This window comes from Solanum lycopersicum, chromosome 6, assembly GCF_036512215.1.
Source record: "Solanum lycopersicum chromosome 6, SLM_r2.1".
NCBI classification, from domain to species: Eukaryota; Viridiplantae; Streptophyta; class Magnoliopsida; order Solanales; family Solanaceae; genus Solanum; species Solanum lycopersicum.
The window spans coordinates 50,475,799-50,494,784 of NC_090805.1; the positions used below are offsets into that span (position 1 = coordinate 50,475,799).

Here is an 18,986-nt window from a genome sequence, read left to right on the forward strand (position 1 = left end):
TAATTTAATTGAATTTCTCAATAAGTACACCTCTCTAATAATTTTTTAAAAAAAATCTTCAAACCTTCCAAAATTTTACCTAAATATACAATTTACCATGTTTTATTTTTGTAAATTTATTTAAAAACTTATATCCTAAGATATCAAGAGTGATTTTTTTCACTTAACCGACCGGTCAACACGTAAATTAGATTTTATATGATTCAAATATTTAAATAAAAGGTAAGCTAATTAATAGTTGTAGGAGAATAAAAAATAAAATAAAATAATATATATATATATATATATATATATATATATATATATATATATATACACTTTTTTATTTAAATATTTGAATCATATAAAATCTAATTTACGCGTTGACCAGTCGTCCAAGTGAAAAAAATCATTTTTCAGTCTCTATAAAAAGACATTTAGTAACAATTGTCTAACCTTATAAAAAATTTAAAGAAATATTCTTTGAGAGGTATACATGTATTAGTTTATATATTTTATAATTCATTTTCTTTTATTTTCTTGCTAATTATTTTTCTTTTTTATGCATTGTTCCTTTAAGTAATTTAACAAAATTTATTGTAGGAAACATGGATGAGAAACGAAAAAGATCTTATGAGTCTGATTTGGATTTGTGCTCGAAAACTCCAACTCAAAATGAACCAATTAATAATGTTCAAACATTGGAAGAAGCAATGAATTCTGAACTCAAGCATGGTCAAGTAGATCCTAACGTAGATTGGAAGAAAATGAAAAGGTTATATACATAAATAATTTATTTTTATTCCATGCTACTTTTAAAAAAGTGAATTTTTTTTTATCAAAAATTTTCTAATGAAAAATTTGTTGAAATGATATGCGAATTATCACCTGTTTCGATTAGGTTTTCTTTTTCTATTTATATGGGAAATAACTAGATTTACTTTATTTTTATAATGTTGCGATATATATATATATATATATATATAGGTTATATACATATATGATTTTTTCATTCCATGCTACTTTTAAAAATGTGAAATTTTTTTCATCAATATTTGAAAATTTTTAATTAATTCTTTTTAATGATTGATTATGCGAATTATCCTTGTTTCGATGAGATTTTCTTTTTCTAGTTATATGGGAATTAATTAGATTTTACTTTAATTTTATAATGTTGCGAGATATATATATATATATATATATATATATATATATATATATATATATATATATATATATATATATATTCATTCCGTGCTAATTTTAAAAATGCGAATTTTTTTTATCAACATTTGAAATTTATTAATGAATATTTTTAAAATGATTGATTATGCGAATTATCCCCTATTTCAATTAGATTTTCTTTTTCTAGTTATATAGGAAATAATTAGATTTTACTTTATTTTTATAATGCGAGATATATAATATATAATTCTTTTTTATAGATACTAAAAAATATAAATTTCTAGATGTTTGAAATTTTAATGAGGAGTCAATAGAAAATATTTTTAACAAACCAATAGTCAATGGATATGATCCGATTAGAGAATTTTATCAGAAAATTGTGTTTTCTAGTTGTACATAAATAATATTTTTATTTTGCTTTTATAAGATTTTATGTGTTGAACCTAGTACGTAATTTAATTTAATTTTCTGAAATTGTGTTTATAGAATCATGTCAAATCGACTATCAGCACAAAGATCCAGGAACAAAAAGATGGAATACACAGCTGAATTGGAAAAGAAAGTCAAAGAATTAGAGGTAATAAAAATCTACATCAATATTTTAAATTCTAATGGTGTTTCAATTCATTATTTAATTTCATTTTATTTTGTCCTTGGTTGGTTTGAAAATAGTACACGTGCGTACTATATTAGAAAATTTTATTTTAACATTTGTGATGGAATAAAAAGATTATTTTCGTTACACTAGATTAAGCATACCTAATTATATATACGCAAAATTTCTTTTTTACATTTCACACATATATATACAAATAAATTGATGAAGCAATGTTGAATGAATTATTCAAAGTGCATAAGAATTTTTTGAATCTTCCGATATCAATAGGTTGATTGTTCTATTATATATATAATTATTAACACTAATATTATTTCTTTATATACGTGTTTGATGCAGAATACAATAGCTTGGGCTGGATCAGAAATAGAAAATGCTAAATATAATAAAAAGAAGTTGATGCTGGAGAACGAAATGTTGCAACAACAATTGGATATTGTCATTCACAAATCTAATTCAAGCATTGGTATATTATATATCTCCTCTCTTATATATTTTTAATATTATTATTTCAAATTTCTACTTGCGGAGGAATTACAATATATAAATGCTAATTAAATAATAATAATATAATTTATCATATGATAATATATGTCACGCCCCAAACTAGATGATGCGCCTATACCTTACTCTATTGAGGTCACAACAAAATTGATATCATAAATTAATGAGTAGGTCTTGTTGTCTCTTATTTTGTGTCATTGATTTTGTTATGACATTGTCGATTCAGTTATTTTATTTCAACAAGTTATTATGATGCACTTGTTGTTCCTTATTATTCCTTTTCCACTATGTCTTAGTGGCTAGCTCAATCGAATAAGGTAGCTAATGTTTGGTCGCACCACCTTTAGTGTGGGGCGTGACAGATAATTAAGAAAATTTATAACTAGCTAGAACGTACTTAATTAAAATCTTGATCGTATTAATTGCAGCACAAACTGAAGAGTTGAAACTTGAGTTGGAGACGCTTAAGGAACTTGCAAAGAGTCAAAGTTCCAACTTTTGTGAGTCAGAAATAGACATGGATCAGTATCTCAACTTTGATACCATGAACTTTTATCCACACCAGGATTGATGACTTGTGAACCAACCAAAAAATGTTGTTGCTATTTTTGTTGGATTATTCCTTTTCTATGTAGGGGTGGGATTTGGGGGGGGGGGGTAAGTTTTAAATTTTCTTTATGCAATTTAAGGAGTAAATTTTTATGATATGAATATCTAGGACAATGTTAAATACTTGGTGATCTTATGGATATTTTAATTTATAATATTTGAAATGAATTTTTAAGTAATGTTTGTTGTTGGTTCTTATTCTTTCATATATATATATAGAGAGAGAGAGAGAGAGAGTTTATAAAATTGCATGTTAAACATACTTTTTTTTGTTGATAATTATTAGTTAGTAGTAAAAATAAAAAACTTAAAACATGAAAAATAAGACAATTTTTTCATAACATATTTTATTAATGGGAGAAATCAAACCTCTTTTTTACATTTATTTTTCTATTTCAATACTAATATGCTATTACATTCTTTTAGATTTTAACAAATGATTTACAACTCGACGATCCATGTTTGGGATACCTAGGATATGCTACGTGGTTCATGTCCGCACGAAGCAAAAGTTGCACGGAATGTGGTGGGCGATCTATTATTACCATGTCTTCTTGTTGTATCCTTCTCAACTTCGCCAGGTGATCTGCGCAGTTATTTCCCTGTCTCAAAGTGCGAATTAGTACAATACCAAGTTCGGATATAAGACTCTTGCATTCTTCTATAACAACGTTTTTTTCTGGATGAACTTTTGAGACGTTACCCATTCGACAAATCCACTTCAAGGCTTCGCTCGAATCTGTCTCGATAATAACCTTCTTCAAATTGTATTTCTTTGCCAAAATCAGACCTCCGTGTATTGCCCATAACTCAGCTGTAAGACTTGACGTAACTCTCATGCCAAGTCGTCCATAGAATCCACCCAACCATCTTCCCAGATCATCACGTGCGACACCTCCAAACCCTGCCAACCCCGAATCAGGCATGAAACTGCCATCAGTATTGATCTTGATACATCCCTCAGGCGGAAAAGCCCAACTGATGAAAATAGGTTATGTATATTCAACTCTTGGAATTGAAAAAAAATGTGAATTTCGACAGTAAACCGGATGAACGTATGTTGACATTGTTTCTTTGTAGTATCTAAAATTGCACTTAACACTAAGAACAAAACTATATAAAAGAAAAAGGGAGAAAAGTGAGAACTAATGCTAAAACTAAAGGCGCATATATATAGAGTGTAACTTGTAATATGATTCAATTAATTAGTCTTTTCGAAAAAGGAAACTAATAGTGTTGTTTATTAATCCTACTTCATGCCTAATTCATTTTAATTACTCATTTATGGAAAGTTAGAAAAATGAAATTATACGAAGATTTCTAGGTTTATATATTTAGAAACTAGCAAGGTAAGGCCCAACATGTCCAACATAAGTTTGTCTCTTTTTATATATACATGTGTACAAACTAGGGGTGTCAAATGAGCATTTGGGTTAAAATTGAGAATATTAAAATGGGCTGACATAAAAGTTGGGTTGGATCTTGATCTGATCAAGTTTATTTTGGACTCAAATGGACAAAAAATGGGTTGAATCTTCACCTGCCCAATTTGATCCGATTAATCTCAATAATTTAACAATTTATATTTTAACTTTTATAATCACAATTTGAATTTCAGCTTCAGAATTTTTTTTAAAAAAAAAAATAACAAAAGGATTGATGTTAAACAGATAATAATTCCTACCTTAAATATAAGAACATATCTTAATAAAAAGTTTTAAAACGGATTGAAATTGGAGATTGAATTGATCTCACGTGAGAATTTTCTTCAAATGGGTTATGCTTGAATGGGTTGAGATTGAACCCAATTCATCTTGAACCCAACTCTTAAAATTCTGAACGGATTGAACGAGTTATTTATATTTGAGTTCATTTTTGACACCCCTAATACAAACTATAGGAATGCATTCACATAACATCGTTTTAGTTATAATTACACAAACATGAGTTTAGAAAAAATTAAGTACACCATTATACGACTGAATAGTCGATGGAGGTCAATATCGTAAAAAAAAAAATTATAAAGTGAAGAATCGAATCTTTCACTAAAAGTTCAGATAAATTAAACAACCAACTAGCACTTCACGTAATTAAAAATAATTACTCCATTAAGGCGGCAGAAGAAATGGGCTAGCTCACATTACATTTATGATTTATTGTATACTATTTTGGTTAATAGCTCTACCTCATAGTTACTTCCGATTTATTTTACTTGTCCACTGTATTATAATATTTTTAAAAAAGTTTATAGTCTGAAATATATCATAAACATTTTTGTGGATACAAAATCATATATTAACGATAATATAAAAAGTTTAGAACTAAATTATTAAAAAATGTCATTGATTTTTAAACAAATGAAAAATGTGTGTACACAAAATGAAACGGAGGAGCAACTCTTCTTTTTTGTACAAAAGAGAATTTGGCTCATCGATTCTCAATAGGCGATTTGAGGCTCAAATATGTCATCGAATTTTCAGAAAAGACTCATTTATGTCATCTGTTAAAAGTTTGATTTATCTGTGTCATTATTGTTAAAGAAAAGGCTCATCCATACCTTTTTTTTAAACTCTGCTTTTGCAAAACCACTTTTTAACCCCCCCCCCCCCCAAAAAAAAAAAAAGGTTTAACATTTTTCAGTTGAAGTTTATGGATTAAATATACTCTTTTCGTCAATTCTTTTTATATAAATTCTAATAGTTCGCACCTCCTGAGTTAGTTAAGGGACCTTGACCAAGCATATTTTTTGGACACGAGTCCTCAACATTGAAGCAAGTGCATGAAAAATGTAGTACTACTACTAAAGACAAAGCAAAGTTTGTTTCTTTTCGAAAAGAACTGAAAAAGGAAAAGATAGCACATGCTACTTGCTTTCTTGTTGAAAGGCAAATGGACATAAAGCCCCCTTAATCCAACAATCTATATCAAACTGTTCTTGTTGGTTTGTTACAACCCATTAAAGTACACTTCAACAACAACGGGTCTGGGAGGGTAAAGTGTACGTAAACGCTTTATTGTATACAATTCAATTCATACTACAACATTTTCAATGTCACAATATTAATACCAACCTAGCTATAGCACAATGCTACAATTTAGCTGCTACAACATCAAGGAACATTTAGGAGGGCCATGAATGTGTTTCCAGTTAATAAAGACAATTAATAGTGATTCAATGAAGAGTACAATGTTCAGTACATAATTTATGTAGACTGCTTCTTCTTGAACCTCAAAACTGTCACATGCCTCGTGGTGTACATAATACTAACCAACACCCCGTGTTTATATCAAACCAACAAATGCAAAACCTATATGTCGTCTATAAATGCATCGTCACTTTAGTTTTCAAGTGACAAGTCAATTTGTCTGGTTTAATACCTGAGTACGGGTAAGTTTTTACTATACCTCAATATCCAAACAATGAGAAAAGAAAACAATGAACCCTAAGGAACGACAGTAATCTACCATTTACCAAGATAGCTGGTGGCAGTCATTCAAACATCAAAGAAGAATGAATTAGTCCAACTAGACTTGCACTTGGATCCTTAAAGCAAGGGATCAATTTCAAAGACTCACTCTTCTCAAACACCAGCTTTCGCTGTCCGCCAGCTATTTAAACTATTGTAAAAATACAAATGAAAAAGCTGGCCATGATAGCAGTTAGTATCATTTTACGCTTTTACAAGTGAAGGCAAAAATAATTAGGTAGGATGTTTTAGGTCAATTGTGATCAATGCCAGAGCTTACTCTTCCATTATAAGATTTTCATTTGTGATAGTGAAAGACATCCAGCTATATTCTTCCAAAGGATGCATTCACCATGAACAATATGTTTGTCCTTTAAGCATACACCTACAAATATAGTTTTACTGCAACAAGGGAGAGCCGACAACTCTCAAACTAGAAAGCTTTCTGTGGCTCGAGAACTCTCAACATCTAAATAAATATGTATAGTTGGGAAGGGAGAGCATAAAAACTTAATATTTAACCAATGAAGGTAAGTCGAGGCTTGTTACAAACACCATTCAATATAAATGGTACCTGAATATATTGACTAATGCAAATAGATAGCGTAAAAGGAAAATGGTGGATCTGACAACTGATTTGAAGGATTGGCAAATCAAAAGTCTGGGATTGACCTATGTTTTCTTGAAAACAAGTATAGATGGAGTTAAATACACATTATAGAACCCATACTTGTAACATACAATGTCTAAATTTGAATTCGCTAATGTAGAAGAGGTATTGGACTACCAAAGGAGGCTAGCCTGCCCAAACAACACAATTTTGCTAAGACAATCAATAAATAGGCCACAGCCACAAGCAAAGTCGAACACGTCTAGATGAAACAATGAACAACATTTGAGTGTCATTAAAAAGGATTGTTATAAGAACTTCAGTTAGGGACCCTTCGATACGTCATCAACCTTAAGTATATGACTAAACCACCAAGCACAAACAATTGTTACACAGACGTAGCATATGTAAAAATCAGTACAACAAAAAATGAAAAAGATGAATCAAATCTACGAAATTTACCGAAGGACAACAACACAATTTATGCATAATTAGCATGTATTATACCACATAGTTGTAGTCACTTATCAATTAGTACTTTACAGAACTATGTCAAAACTAAAGAGAGCATTTTGCAAAAACCGAACTGCCTTCTTTACTTTACTTTTATAAGCACAGCAATCCTTCTACTACTGAAATTTTCACCTGAATTTTCAGCTAATACTTTCTGACTAATCTAACGAAAACAATGTTAACGATTGCATTCAGAGTATCGGGATGTAACAGGAAGGGCACCTGATCAAACCATTCTCATTACAAACCGTGCAAGTCCTGAATCCACTTTTCTCGCTATAACACTTTTGGCTACCACTGCACTCTTCACAGAGAACAAATCTATTTCCTCCACACACTTGGCACGTGCTGAATTCTGCCGGAGTCAACCCTTCAACGTATTTCTTCAGCTCACCGGCTTCATGCAGCTGAATAATCTCCGTTGCGCCACCAACATAACTCCCACCGATGAAAACTCTGGGCAAGGTCAATTTCGTCTTTACACGGGTACCCAATATGGTCTTTAGCTCTTCCATGAACCCAGCATCCATAGACACATCTCGTTCATCCACCGAAACACGAAAGCTAGAGAGAATTGATCGAACGGCTTTGCAATCATCAAATGTAGAACGAATTACTCTGAGGCTGGTGAAGTAAATCACTATTTTCTTCTCAGCTGCTGGGATTTGAATGGATTTCGGAGTTGTTGATTCGGGTTCGGGTTCGGGTGCGGGACGGGTAGAGAAAGCACGGAGGACGGCGTTAACGCGGAGGACACGATGGAATATATTGGATTTTTTGGTGGTGGAAACGGGTGAATTGTAATCAGAATCGTCGGAGAAAAGGGTGTTGATATCTTTGAAAGAAGAACAAGAAAAACTAGGAGAATCGTTGTTGTGAATCCAAATCTTTGATTTGGTTCGACTAAGCAACATGATTTCCAGAAATCGAAACAACAACGCTATGATCAGCGCCACGCAATGGGGTTTCCGATTTTCCGACTTTCAGAAATGCCTTATTATTAGTAAACAAGACCCGGTCCGCATCCATCAAATGCTTCCTTCCCTTTTACTGTAATTTTGTTTACGATTAATTAATACATATTTTGCCTTTCTAACTTGTAAAAAAATATATCCCTTTGATAAATATTTTCAACTACCAAATCCTAACATGGGGCAAAAAATTGTACAAGACTCCAAACTGGTGGCGCATATAACCTAAGAATATGTACGTAGGCACGTACTTAACAAAAGGATACTCCTTATTTCAATTTGTTTCTAATATGTATAAATTGTAAAGTAAGAATTAAAGAGTTGTAAAAGATTATTTTGTTGAAAGACAAACGAATTGAAAGGAATATTTTTTTCTCAATGCTTGATTAAGTGACACGTGTTAATAGATTTTAAAAAAATATTGATCCTCTTCCTGGGGCTCCGGCCGGCCTTCCCTTTGGTCTTGTCTCACAGAAAAATTGGGAAATCTAACGAAACAATGGAAGTTGGCTAGCCAGATGCGCACACATTTCTCCTCTTTATCTATTTCGATTTTTGATCAAATCATCTCTTTTTGTTCGATTTTATGATGTTTGATGATTTATCTCTGTGAGGTGAAGGACAGATTTCTGGAATTAGAGGTGTTTGGGTATGGCAAACAATGTTAAAAGAAGGTGATCAACAGAGGGGAGCTACTGGAAAGGCGAGAAGACATGGGTAATGTGCCTTTCCTTTCTTTTTCTAAAGTTACTGGTGCATATCACAACACCATCGATGCGTGAAATATAAGTATCTGCATGTTGATATTATCTAAAGTGGCAAAAACACCGATGAGGTGACAGTAATGTCCCAGCAATTTACATGTACCTCAACAACTATTTTCATCAAGTTATCTGCTACAATCACCACCACATGCACTATATAATTCAGATCACCCAAGATTGAATGTACATGTCAGTATTTTCATTCAAAAGATGCTTTCACCGTAAACAATATGTTTCTCCTGTAAGCATAATTCTACAGATATAGTTGTTACTGCAACAAGGAAGAGCCCACAACTCTCAGGCTAGAAAGCTTCCCTTGGCGCTCTAGCTCACTGTAAACGCCTATACTTGGGAAGGAATATCACCCAATCTTAATATCAAAATGTTGCCAAAATGCCTACTACCTTTCATCAACACAGATATAGTTACTCGATAACTTTATCTACCAAGATTAAACCAACTTTAACTGAATCCATTTGTCTAAGCTTTGATGACAGAGTTTGTACATACTACATAGGCTAGTGAGAGAGGGAAAGAACAAATACCTAATAGAATAATCGGTCATATGCAAACTCTTCCGAGCTGCATTGTTGGTAAAACAAAATAGAAATAGATAGTTTTGGAAGGGGTCTAGGGCTATACGCGGAGGTTAGCCCCTGCCTCAAAGTTGCTAAACACATTCAATAGATTATGTCACAAGCAAAATCAATATTCAGAAACCAGAATTCAAAGTTATGTAATAATTTCTTTATCGGAAACAGCCTCCCTATCTCTATCTCCACGAGATAGGCATAAAGGTTTGTGTACATCCTACCCCTCCCCATACCCCACTAATGGGATTTGTTGTTGTCGAATTAGAGCCAACCCAAAGAAATGAGGCAATGTGCAAGATTTGATTGTCATTACTCATTATCTTTATGCAAAATAGCTAACCAACTTTCAGAAAGACATTTTAATAGAACTTAACTTCATCACATATATACAGATAATGGATACGACTAAGACACTAGAACTCTGTTAATCAGAGAGTGTTATCCCTAATCAATAACAATTTGTTCAGGCACAGCATATTTGTAATCAAGCAAACTATGAAAAAAAATACATAGAAAAATCAACTAAAGATAACATTTTGCATCTAATCAAACTGCTTTCTTAGCATATAAACACACCCAATGCACCAATTCCCTCTACCTCCACCAAAAAAGGAGAAAAAAGAAGAAGAGAAAGAGAGATTAATCATACAAAAAAGCTGCTAATGGAAGATTAAAAAGAAGAAGAAAATGAAGTGTATAAAGTTTTCGTCTTCATTTTCAGCTTATACTTTCTGACTAGCCTAAAATATAGTTATAGAGCTTGCTAATCTAATCATAGTGTAATTGGGGCATAGTAACAAGATGGGCACCTGATCAAACCATTCTCATTACAAGCCGTACAAGTTCTGAATCCACCTTTCTCGCTATAATACTTGTGGCTACCATTGCACTCGTCACAGAGGATAAATCTATGGCCGCCACACACTTCACACGTGCTTAAATCCGCCGGAATCAGTCCTTCAACGTACTTCTTCAGCTCACCTGCTTCATGTAGCTGCCGAATCTCCTCCGCACCACCAATGTACCTCCCGCCAATGAAAACTCTCGGCAAAGACGGTTTCGTCTTTTCACGGATACCCAATATCGTCTTTAGCTCATCCATAAACCCAGAATCCATGGACACATCTCGTTCGTCGATCGAAACTCGGAAGCTACGGAGAATCGTTCGAACGGCTTTGCAATCGTCAAATGTAGAACGAATTACTCTCAGACTGGTGAAGTAGATCACAATCTTTTTCTCAGCTCCTGGGATTTGAATCAACGGCTCCGATTTACGGGTCTCCTTGAGATTTGTTTCGGGTTGAGGGAGTAGGGTTTTGAGGGGTAAATCGGGTCCGGGTCGTACTGATAGAGCACGAAGAACAGCGCTAACACGGCGTACACGATGGAAGATATTGGGTTTTTTGTTGGGAGTGGGTGAATTGCAATTTGAATCGTCGGAGAAAAGGGTTTGAATATCTTTGAAAGAAGGACAGGAGAATTTGGGGGAATTGGTGCTGTGATTCCAAATCTTTGATTTGGTTCGAGTTACCAACATGGTTTTGCAGAGATCGAAGAACTGAATCAACAACAATAAGAAGAAGAAGAACAACTTTGTTGAAACTTGATTATTGAGGTTTCTTGGTTGAAATCAATGGCGGAAAATGGAAGAAAATATATTGTTGAAGAAGATGGGAGTGGGGACAGTGAGAAGGAGAAGGGTTTGGCGTCAGTGTTAAGGGTGGGTGGGGGTGACAGTGGCTAACAGAGAAGGTGAAAATTACTTTTATTTTAATATAAATTTTTCACTTGTAATTAATTATTTGCAAATTCTAATAATATAGTATAGTATTAATTTATATAAATATTATCATATAATATTTAAATCAGTTACTATTATTAAAAATAAAAATATACAAAAGTAAATAAGGAGTCTTTCCGAATGACTCAAATCATTTTGATGGTAACTTTTTACACAAATAATTTAAAATCAGTTTCTCTTTAATATTTTCTGAATCAAGCTTAAGATTTACAACTTATCTAATAAAAATTTTATACTTTATATAATTTATAAATTATCACATAATGAAAAATTTATCAGATGTTCACTACATAGTGCTAATTAGAAAGGCAAAAAAGGAAGAAAATAAAACTGCTATGGATTATTCTGGGATTTAAAAAAATATGGAGGAAAAGTATTATGTAAAATGAAAGAGAAAAAAAATAAAAAGTAGATTTTGAAGATAAAATAATAATAATAATGGAGATGAAATCTGACTTGCACATGTATGGTTTGACTAATTTTTTTAGTTTTTTTTTTTTTTTTTTTGATTAATTGGAAAATTTAACTAAAAAAAAGCCATACGATTTAAATCTGTCAAAAAAGGTATTGGTCATAGTTTTTTGATTAAATTAAAAAATTATCTTCGGATAATTATTTGATTAAATTTTCAAATATTCTGAGCTACTTTTTAAAATTTTAAATTTAAGTATTAACTTCAAAATTTAGTGTAATGTTTTATGTTACGTATTAAAATTGTTTTTTATTGGCTGAAAAGAGTATACATTAATATATATCTCTTTAAATATGTTTGACAATTATTTTATTGGCTTCCAGCAAATACGTTCAATGTGAAACTATAGGTTATAAGAGGGTGATAATTGTGTGACAATATTGACAAGAATTAGGTAGGCTATTTATTTCCTTTTCTAGTGCTTAATATTTCAATTCTCTTACTAATTTTAACACTCATGTGATGCTTCATAATTTTGTATTAAGACTAAAAGTATACATTATCTTACTTGATTTTTTCTAAAAAATCTCTAAAAACAGTCGATTTAGTTTGAATCGTGACATTATTATTAATATCCAAATAAGTTTTTCTTTCACAATAATTTGAGTTTTGACTGAATGGCTTAACAACATCAATAATAATGTAAATTATATTAATTTAAATTTATTCATTTACTGATAAAAACTCAACATAACTAATACATAAATTTATTTATAACTAATATTACATTATTAATATTCGTATAAGTCTAGCTCTCTAAACTGAAAAGTCAACAAAATCATAAAATATGAGAGATTTCAGAACTTGCTTCTAAAATCTGTCTCGTAGATTACCAACTTTTAAAAAAATAAAAATAAATTGCAATTTCTATGATTTTTATTCTAATTAGTAAACATTTTATAAAGAATAGTTAATTTACATATAAGAAAAATTATAGAGTTAATTAGGTAAATGCAATAAAAACGAAACGTCATCCAAAAAAGTTTAGAATCATTAAAAAGAAGTCATTGAGTAATTAATCGATTACAGGTTGATTAATTAATCGATTCATTGAATAATCCAAATTGACCCGTTTAAGAAATGGGTCGGTTTGACCCGTTAGCAAAATGTCACTCACGTAACATATCAAAAGTTTTGTAAATTTATCATGTGGACTTGACTTAAATAATATTATAGCGTAGGATCAACGTTTGATGTTCGATTTAAGTTTTTTAAATTTTAAATTTGATAATTCAATAATTGATAGTCAATATTTTATCCGTACACAGGTCAATTTACTATCTTTATCTGTAGCTTTGATGTCACATATTTAAAAAAAATCCAAAAGATTTGATCATCATAACTACTCGATTGATTGAGGTAAGTTTATCTCCAAATAAGCTCATGAGATGGTGAATCATGTAAATTACGAAAAGAGATTTGATTTACAACTAAAGTCTTGTATTAATAGTGAAAAAAGTAATTCAATTATAGTACTAATATTCTTTTCGGTAAGCCACATTAAAATAAATAGTTCAGGTATTATAGATGATAATATTCAGTATTATGTTGGTAGAAAATTGGATCTATGTATAATAATCAATGGATTGGTTCTACCTCCTACATGGTATTATATGATGTATTACTAATACCTTCTATTTGGAGGCATTAGCAATACATGAGATAAGTCTACTAAAGACATAAATATCCATCAAAACATTTTAACTATTTTATTTATTTTCTTGATTTTATTTTTTATGATTGTGCTAGTAAATTTATTTAACTAAATTAGCTTACAAATTATTTAAAAAAAAAATTGTAACAAACAACTCTCTCTAAATAATTTGTTAGCTAATTTATTTAAATAAATTTACTAGCACAATCATAAAACATAAAATCAAGAAAATAAACACAATAATTAAAATGTTTGTGCGGCTTTCTAATATTTTGTATTTTGAACAATTTATAAAATTAAATACATATTAAAATTACAACTTCCAATTTTATGCGAAAATGTAGATGGTTTATTTAATTTTACTATTGTTTACCGTCTTTTCAATTTTAAAAGTTGATAGTTATCTTTTTTCAGATGAAAAATTGACATATGTAAGTGAACAATTTACTAAGATGACAATTATTTATTCTGAAATAATTTAAGTAAAAAAAAAAAGGCAAACATAAGAATAAAATTGTTTTTTCCATAGCTAGTTAGAAGGGCATAAAAAAAATATTGTACGACAATTATTTTTACCTTAACTCAATTGCATAATAATTCAAGGGTATAATTGGAAAGAAGTTTTCTTATAAAGTTATAATCCAAACACAAGATGAGGTGGGAAACAATGAACCAAACACTTAGTAAAAATAATTTTTACATTACTAATCCCTGTACTATTAATCTCAGCATTACTAATCCATGCATTATTATATTAATCTTTGTACCGAACGACCTCTTAGAGAGAAGCTATAGAAGATGTTGGTTCCAATGGTTGAGAATATAATTAAATAATAAAAATGTGTTTTTCTCAATCTGCTGAAGTTTTCAGATGAAATGATTACACACTTTAATATGTTATTAGAGAACACATGGTCCTGAGATTAAATATTACCTCCAATCATCCATACAAAAAAAATCATATGTTTGACCCATGAAAAGAATTAGACTCACACGTGAGAGTTGTATTGATAATATAATAAAATAACAAATAACATCTAAAGCTGATAATTAAACACTTTAACACCAACGACAATACGAATGTGAAATTCTTACTCCTACTATCATTAGGAGCTAGCTAAAACATTGGTACTCATAACGTTGACATTACTGCTTATTATTATTGAACATATTAAAAGTTGGATAGCTACATGATCAATAATAATGACTCAATTTTTTTAAAAAGAAAGTTTGGTATAATAGTGACATCTTCAAACTTAAAGAGTAGTTAGTACTATATAATAGAATCTAGCCATCCAAAAAATGAATTAAAATGTGTATTTATGAATCCTGATGAGAGGATGAGAAAGCATGTGGATTTTTTAAAAAATGGAATTTTAGATTTGGGTATGTTAGAAAAAATTGCCAGGGGTTTTATTTTTAATTAACTAATTTAGAATTTTAAATTTAAAAATTGTGAATTTTATAAAATGAAATATAGGTTATTGAATTTTCAATAATGTCTTTATGTATACTGAGTGGAGTTCTTGACAAAAATACTAAATTTTGACTGAATCGATTAAATTCTCATGGATCTATAATTAGAACTCTAATTACAATAGTAAATTAACTTTTTAATAGGGGCAATTTAAGCATATTTTGTTTCGATATTTTTGAGAGAAGGTCTTATGAGAAACTATATCTCTACACCACAAAAATAAAAACAAATTCCTCATACATTTTACCATTTTCAAATCCCACATATAAAATCACAATGAGCATGTTAATGTTGTTATTGACAATTTAGGCATACATAAGATACATAGTATATACAAATATTATATGTATTTTTTATTACCCTTCTTGATTTAATCCAACCACCTAATATAAAGATGAAAACATATTCCATCTTTGTGCTGAAGTTTCAGTTTCAACAAGTTTGATTGAGATTATAAATTAGTAATTGGTACTAATTAATCATAAGTGAGATGTGTACTTAATCACCACAGAGAAAACTAATCATGAGGATCAATGGAAATATTCTTATCTAAACTTATCCATCACATAAATTCTTATTCACATTTTCGTTTGAAGATCGTAAAAATACATTATCGATTCGTTTGATTGATTATTCACTTTTTAAAAAAAAAAAATATTACAATATTTAAATTTTTGTATTTAGCCATATAAAAATTTAAATTAAGTTTGAAGTTTGTATTTCAAATTTAGAAAACAACTTACAATTTATTTTGCGGCTCACTTCTTACTTTTGAGGGGGTTGTATTTAAATACCTTTAAGAAAAATGACAAAATATTCTTTATAAAAAATATATCCAAACACAATTTCATATTTTACTTCAAACTCCATAAAATTCTCAAAAAAGTAGATTATATTTAAAATGTATGGTCGACCCTACTTAAATTAATATTGAAAAGTATTTGATTGGATTCAATATTAATTAGAAAACTGATAAATAAGCTATATATAGATAATATATCAAAAGTACCTTTACAATTGTCTGATCTTCAATATATCATGTTGTTTCTATTACATTATCTTATTTTAACACAGGATGACACATATACATTAAATTTGAAAAGTTCATAAATAAACACAAGAAAATCAGTTTGCTTGAATAGGGCCACTAAAAGAAATATATCCTTTTTTTTTTCTTCTTTTTAGCTAATAATCACAATTAAATACTTAATAAGTTTAATTCCAAGTTTTATGGATAAAACCCTTACAATATTATATAGCATCAAAATTCATGCATGGTATTTTCATAATGATGGATTCATATCTACTAGTATTTGTTATAACATTAGTGAATACATTCACCCCTGAACATTAAGCATTTATTAAAATAATTAAAATACACGTAAATTATTCAGACATACGTTAGAGACAGAAAAAAAATGGGCAATTTTTTTTTGGTGTGGGTCATGGGTGGACCATGTAAGTGTATGATTAGAGGGCACGAGAGGAGTTAGATTGGATCATACTTCTGCAATATAAAGGTTAGGTCATATATTTTTGACACAACCAAAGTAAGTGGTTTCTGAAAAGTTGCATGTGCTTCATAATTTTTCTACAGCGACCACATTAACAAACCAATTTTTACTTTTTGGTCACATGCTTACGAGTTAAAGTTATATGCATCGTCAATATAAAAAAAAAATACAATGCTCATTTTATGTTTGGTAGTACAATGCTTATTTTATATTTGATACCATTTGTTTTTTTAGAAACATGAATGAGGATAATTATGAGGATATCAGGATAAAGTTTTTTTTTTTTTTTTAATATGTAGATATTAAAAGATGAAAGGGTATGATAGTTCATATGCATAAGTTAATTATCCAAAAAGAAAATAAAAAGAGCACTTGCCTTTTGTTTTACTTATTTTTTTGCCTTTTCCCCCTTTTCTAATTAACCTATTATTGTGTAAAATAAAGCAATATTCCTTTTGGATAATTGCTACTAGCCTATAATAAGAAAATCATGAGTATTATTATTATTATTATTATTATCATTATTATTATTATTATTATTATTATCATTGTTAATACTATTTTTCACAAGTAATAATATAACTATATTTGAGAATTATCTACGTTCCTGCTAAATTATCTGGGAAATTCAGTTAATAAAGAAAAACAATGATAAAAATGAGTTGCTCGGATGGTAAGACTAAGTTCGACCAAAAAAAAAAAAAGAAGAGAAGGAAAACATTTTTTTTCAAATTTGGAGTCTTATTTTCATACGTCTGATAGATTGAAAACAATCAAGCATGTATCTTAAGTCCAAGCCCAACCGCAGGTAGGCTACAATTGAACTGGGCCGGACCAGGAAAATCTAGTAATGCACCGGCCCATCAATCTTTCTTGAATTTACTTACCAAAGTCCAAATACCAACACTCTTCCTGTTAGGACTAAATCTTAATTAAAGGTAAGAAAAAAAAAGAAAATTACGCGATTAAACTAACTTATGCTATTTAATTACTTATCATAGATATAGTTTGCTATAATTACCACTCATGACTAACATCATACAATAATTATGCGGGCTGACTTCGAGTTTGTATATTAGTCACGTTTGTAAATGTATAATTCGCCAAAATTGATGATATATATGTATAATATACAATAATCTAACCAAAACACATATACAATTTACCTCTCTTCCGCTCTCTGCCATCTCTCGCTCGCCTCTCTCCCCTTCTCCCAATCCCGCTTATCATATATACAAATACATATATATAATATACATATAGAATTCATCTTTCTCCAACTCTTTGTTCTTTGTCTTCTCTTGCTCGCCTCTCTCCTCTCTGTAACATGTAGCTATGGATTGTAATTATCAAATTATAGCTATGGAGAATAATTAGGCTATATTTGAGGGTCTGTATGTGAGGGTCTGTATGTGAAAGTACCTCTAAGAAAAAATATACAAAGTAAATATGTTAAGTGAAAAAAAACAATTATAGAAAATATATGTCAGACATTCGTTGGTTCTGAGTAAATACCTAGGTACTTGTTAAGTGAAAAAAAACAATTATAGAAAATATATGTCAGACATTCGTTGGTTCTGAGTAAATACCTAGGTACTTTTTTTTTCTTTCTTATTGGGACGTACTCCGATTCTTTGATTTGCTCTTTAGAATAATTTTACACGTAATGTTTCAATGCGGCTCCAATGTCCTTAGTTTTCCTGGGAATAAATGATCTTGAGATTAATTATTCCACCCTCAACGTGGATAAAAAAAACACATACAATCTTAGCATAATTATTTAGTGAGAAGTTATGCCGCAATTTTATCACAAGCAAACATGGCATAAACACATCCTAAAATTGATTCCGAAATTAATTATATCTTATCCTTCGTACCATATGAGCCCGTAATGTCTGATAACACTATCAGAACTTACATGCAGAACTTCCCTATTTCAAACTTAAAACTCAATGCATTAAGAAAATGATTAAATAGTTCAAGCTCTCAGTAAATATTAGTATACGTTTGGCCATAATTTCAAATATTATTCAAAAGCTGGTTCACTTTTCCAGCTTTGGATCTGCCTTTGAGGTTAAAAGTCCAACTGAATCTGCCTTCAAAAGTTGGCCCATCAAAATGTCATTTGGATCTCTTTTCTTTGAATAAAAAAATAATTAGTTCAGGTCTTGTATTCCTTGTTTTTACTTCTAGTGACAAGGAAACAGAGAAAGGACCCTTAATTGGGACCCATAGTTAGCCACCATAAAAACATAAA

General features: G+C 30.1%; 4 protein-coding genes across 4 annotated transcripts; 1 reads left to right on the forward strand and 3 right to left on the reverse strand.

The window, feature by feature from the left end:
* Positions 1–587: 587 nt before the first annotated feature.
* On the forward strand, positions 588–2,855 carry LOC101244388 (basic leucine zipper 61-like). Its single transcript, XM_004242504.1, has 4 exons — positions 588–754; positions 1,651–1,741; positions 2,120–2,246; positions 2,713–2,855. The coding sequence occupies exons 1-4, from the start codon at positions 588–590 to the stop codon at positions 2,853–2,855; spliced, it is 528 nt and encodes a 175-aa protein (XP_004242552.1).
* A 460-nt stretch (positions 2,856–3,315) lies between these two features.
* LOC138349419 (uncharacterized) lies at positions 3,316–3,819 on the reverse strand. The gene has a single exon (XM_069299762.1). It carries the CDS (start codon positions 3,817–3,819, stop codon positions 3,316–3,318), a length of 504 nt encoding a protein of 167 aa, XP_069155863.1.
* Positions 3,820–7,450: 3,631 nt separating this feature from the next.
* On the reverse strand, positions 7,451–10,150 carry LOC101253502 (uncharacterized protein At5g39865-like). The gene has a single exon (XM_004242460.5). It carries the CDS (start codon positions 8,395–8,397, stop codon positions 7,675–7,677), a length of 723 nt encoding a protein of 240 aa, XP_004242508.1. The 5' UTR covers positions 8,398–10,150; the 3' UTR covers positions 7,451–7,674.
* Positions 10,151–10,288: 138 nt separating this feature from the next.
* LOC101253201 (uncharacterized protein At5g39865) lies at positions 10,289–11,596 on the reverse strand. The gene has a single exon (XM_004242459.5). The coding sequence runs from the start codon at positions 11,346–11,348 to the stop codon at positions 10,584–10,586; it is 765 nt and encodes a 254-aa protein (XP_004242507.1). The 5' UTR covers positions 11,349–11,596; the 3' UTR covers positions 10,289–10,583.
* Positions 11,597–18,986: the final 7,390 nt, after the last annotated feature.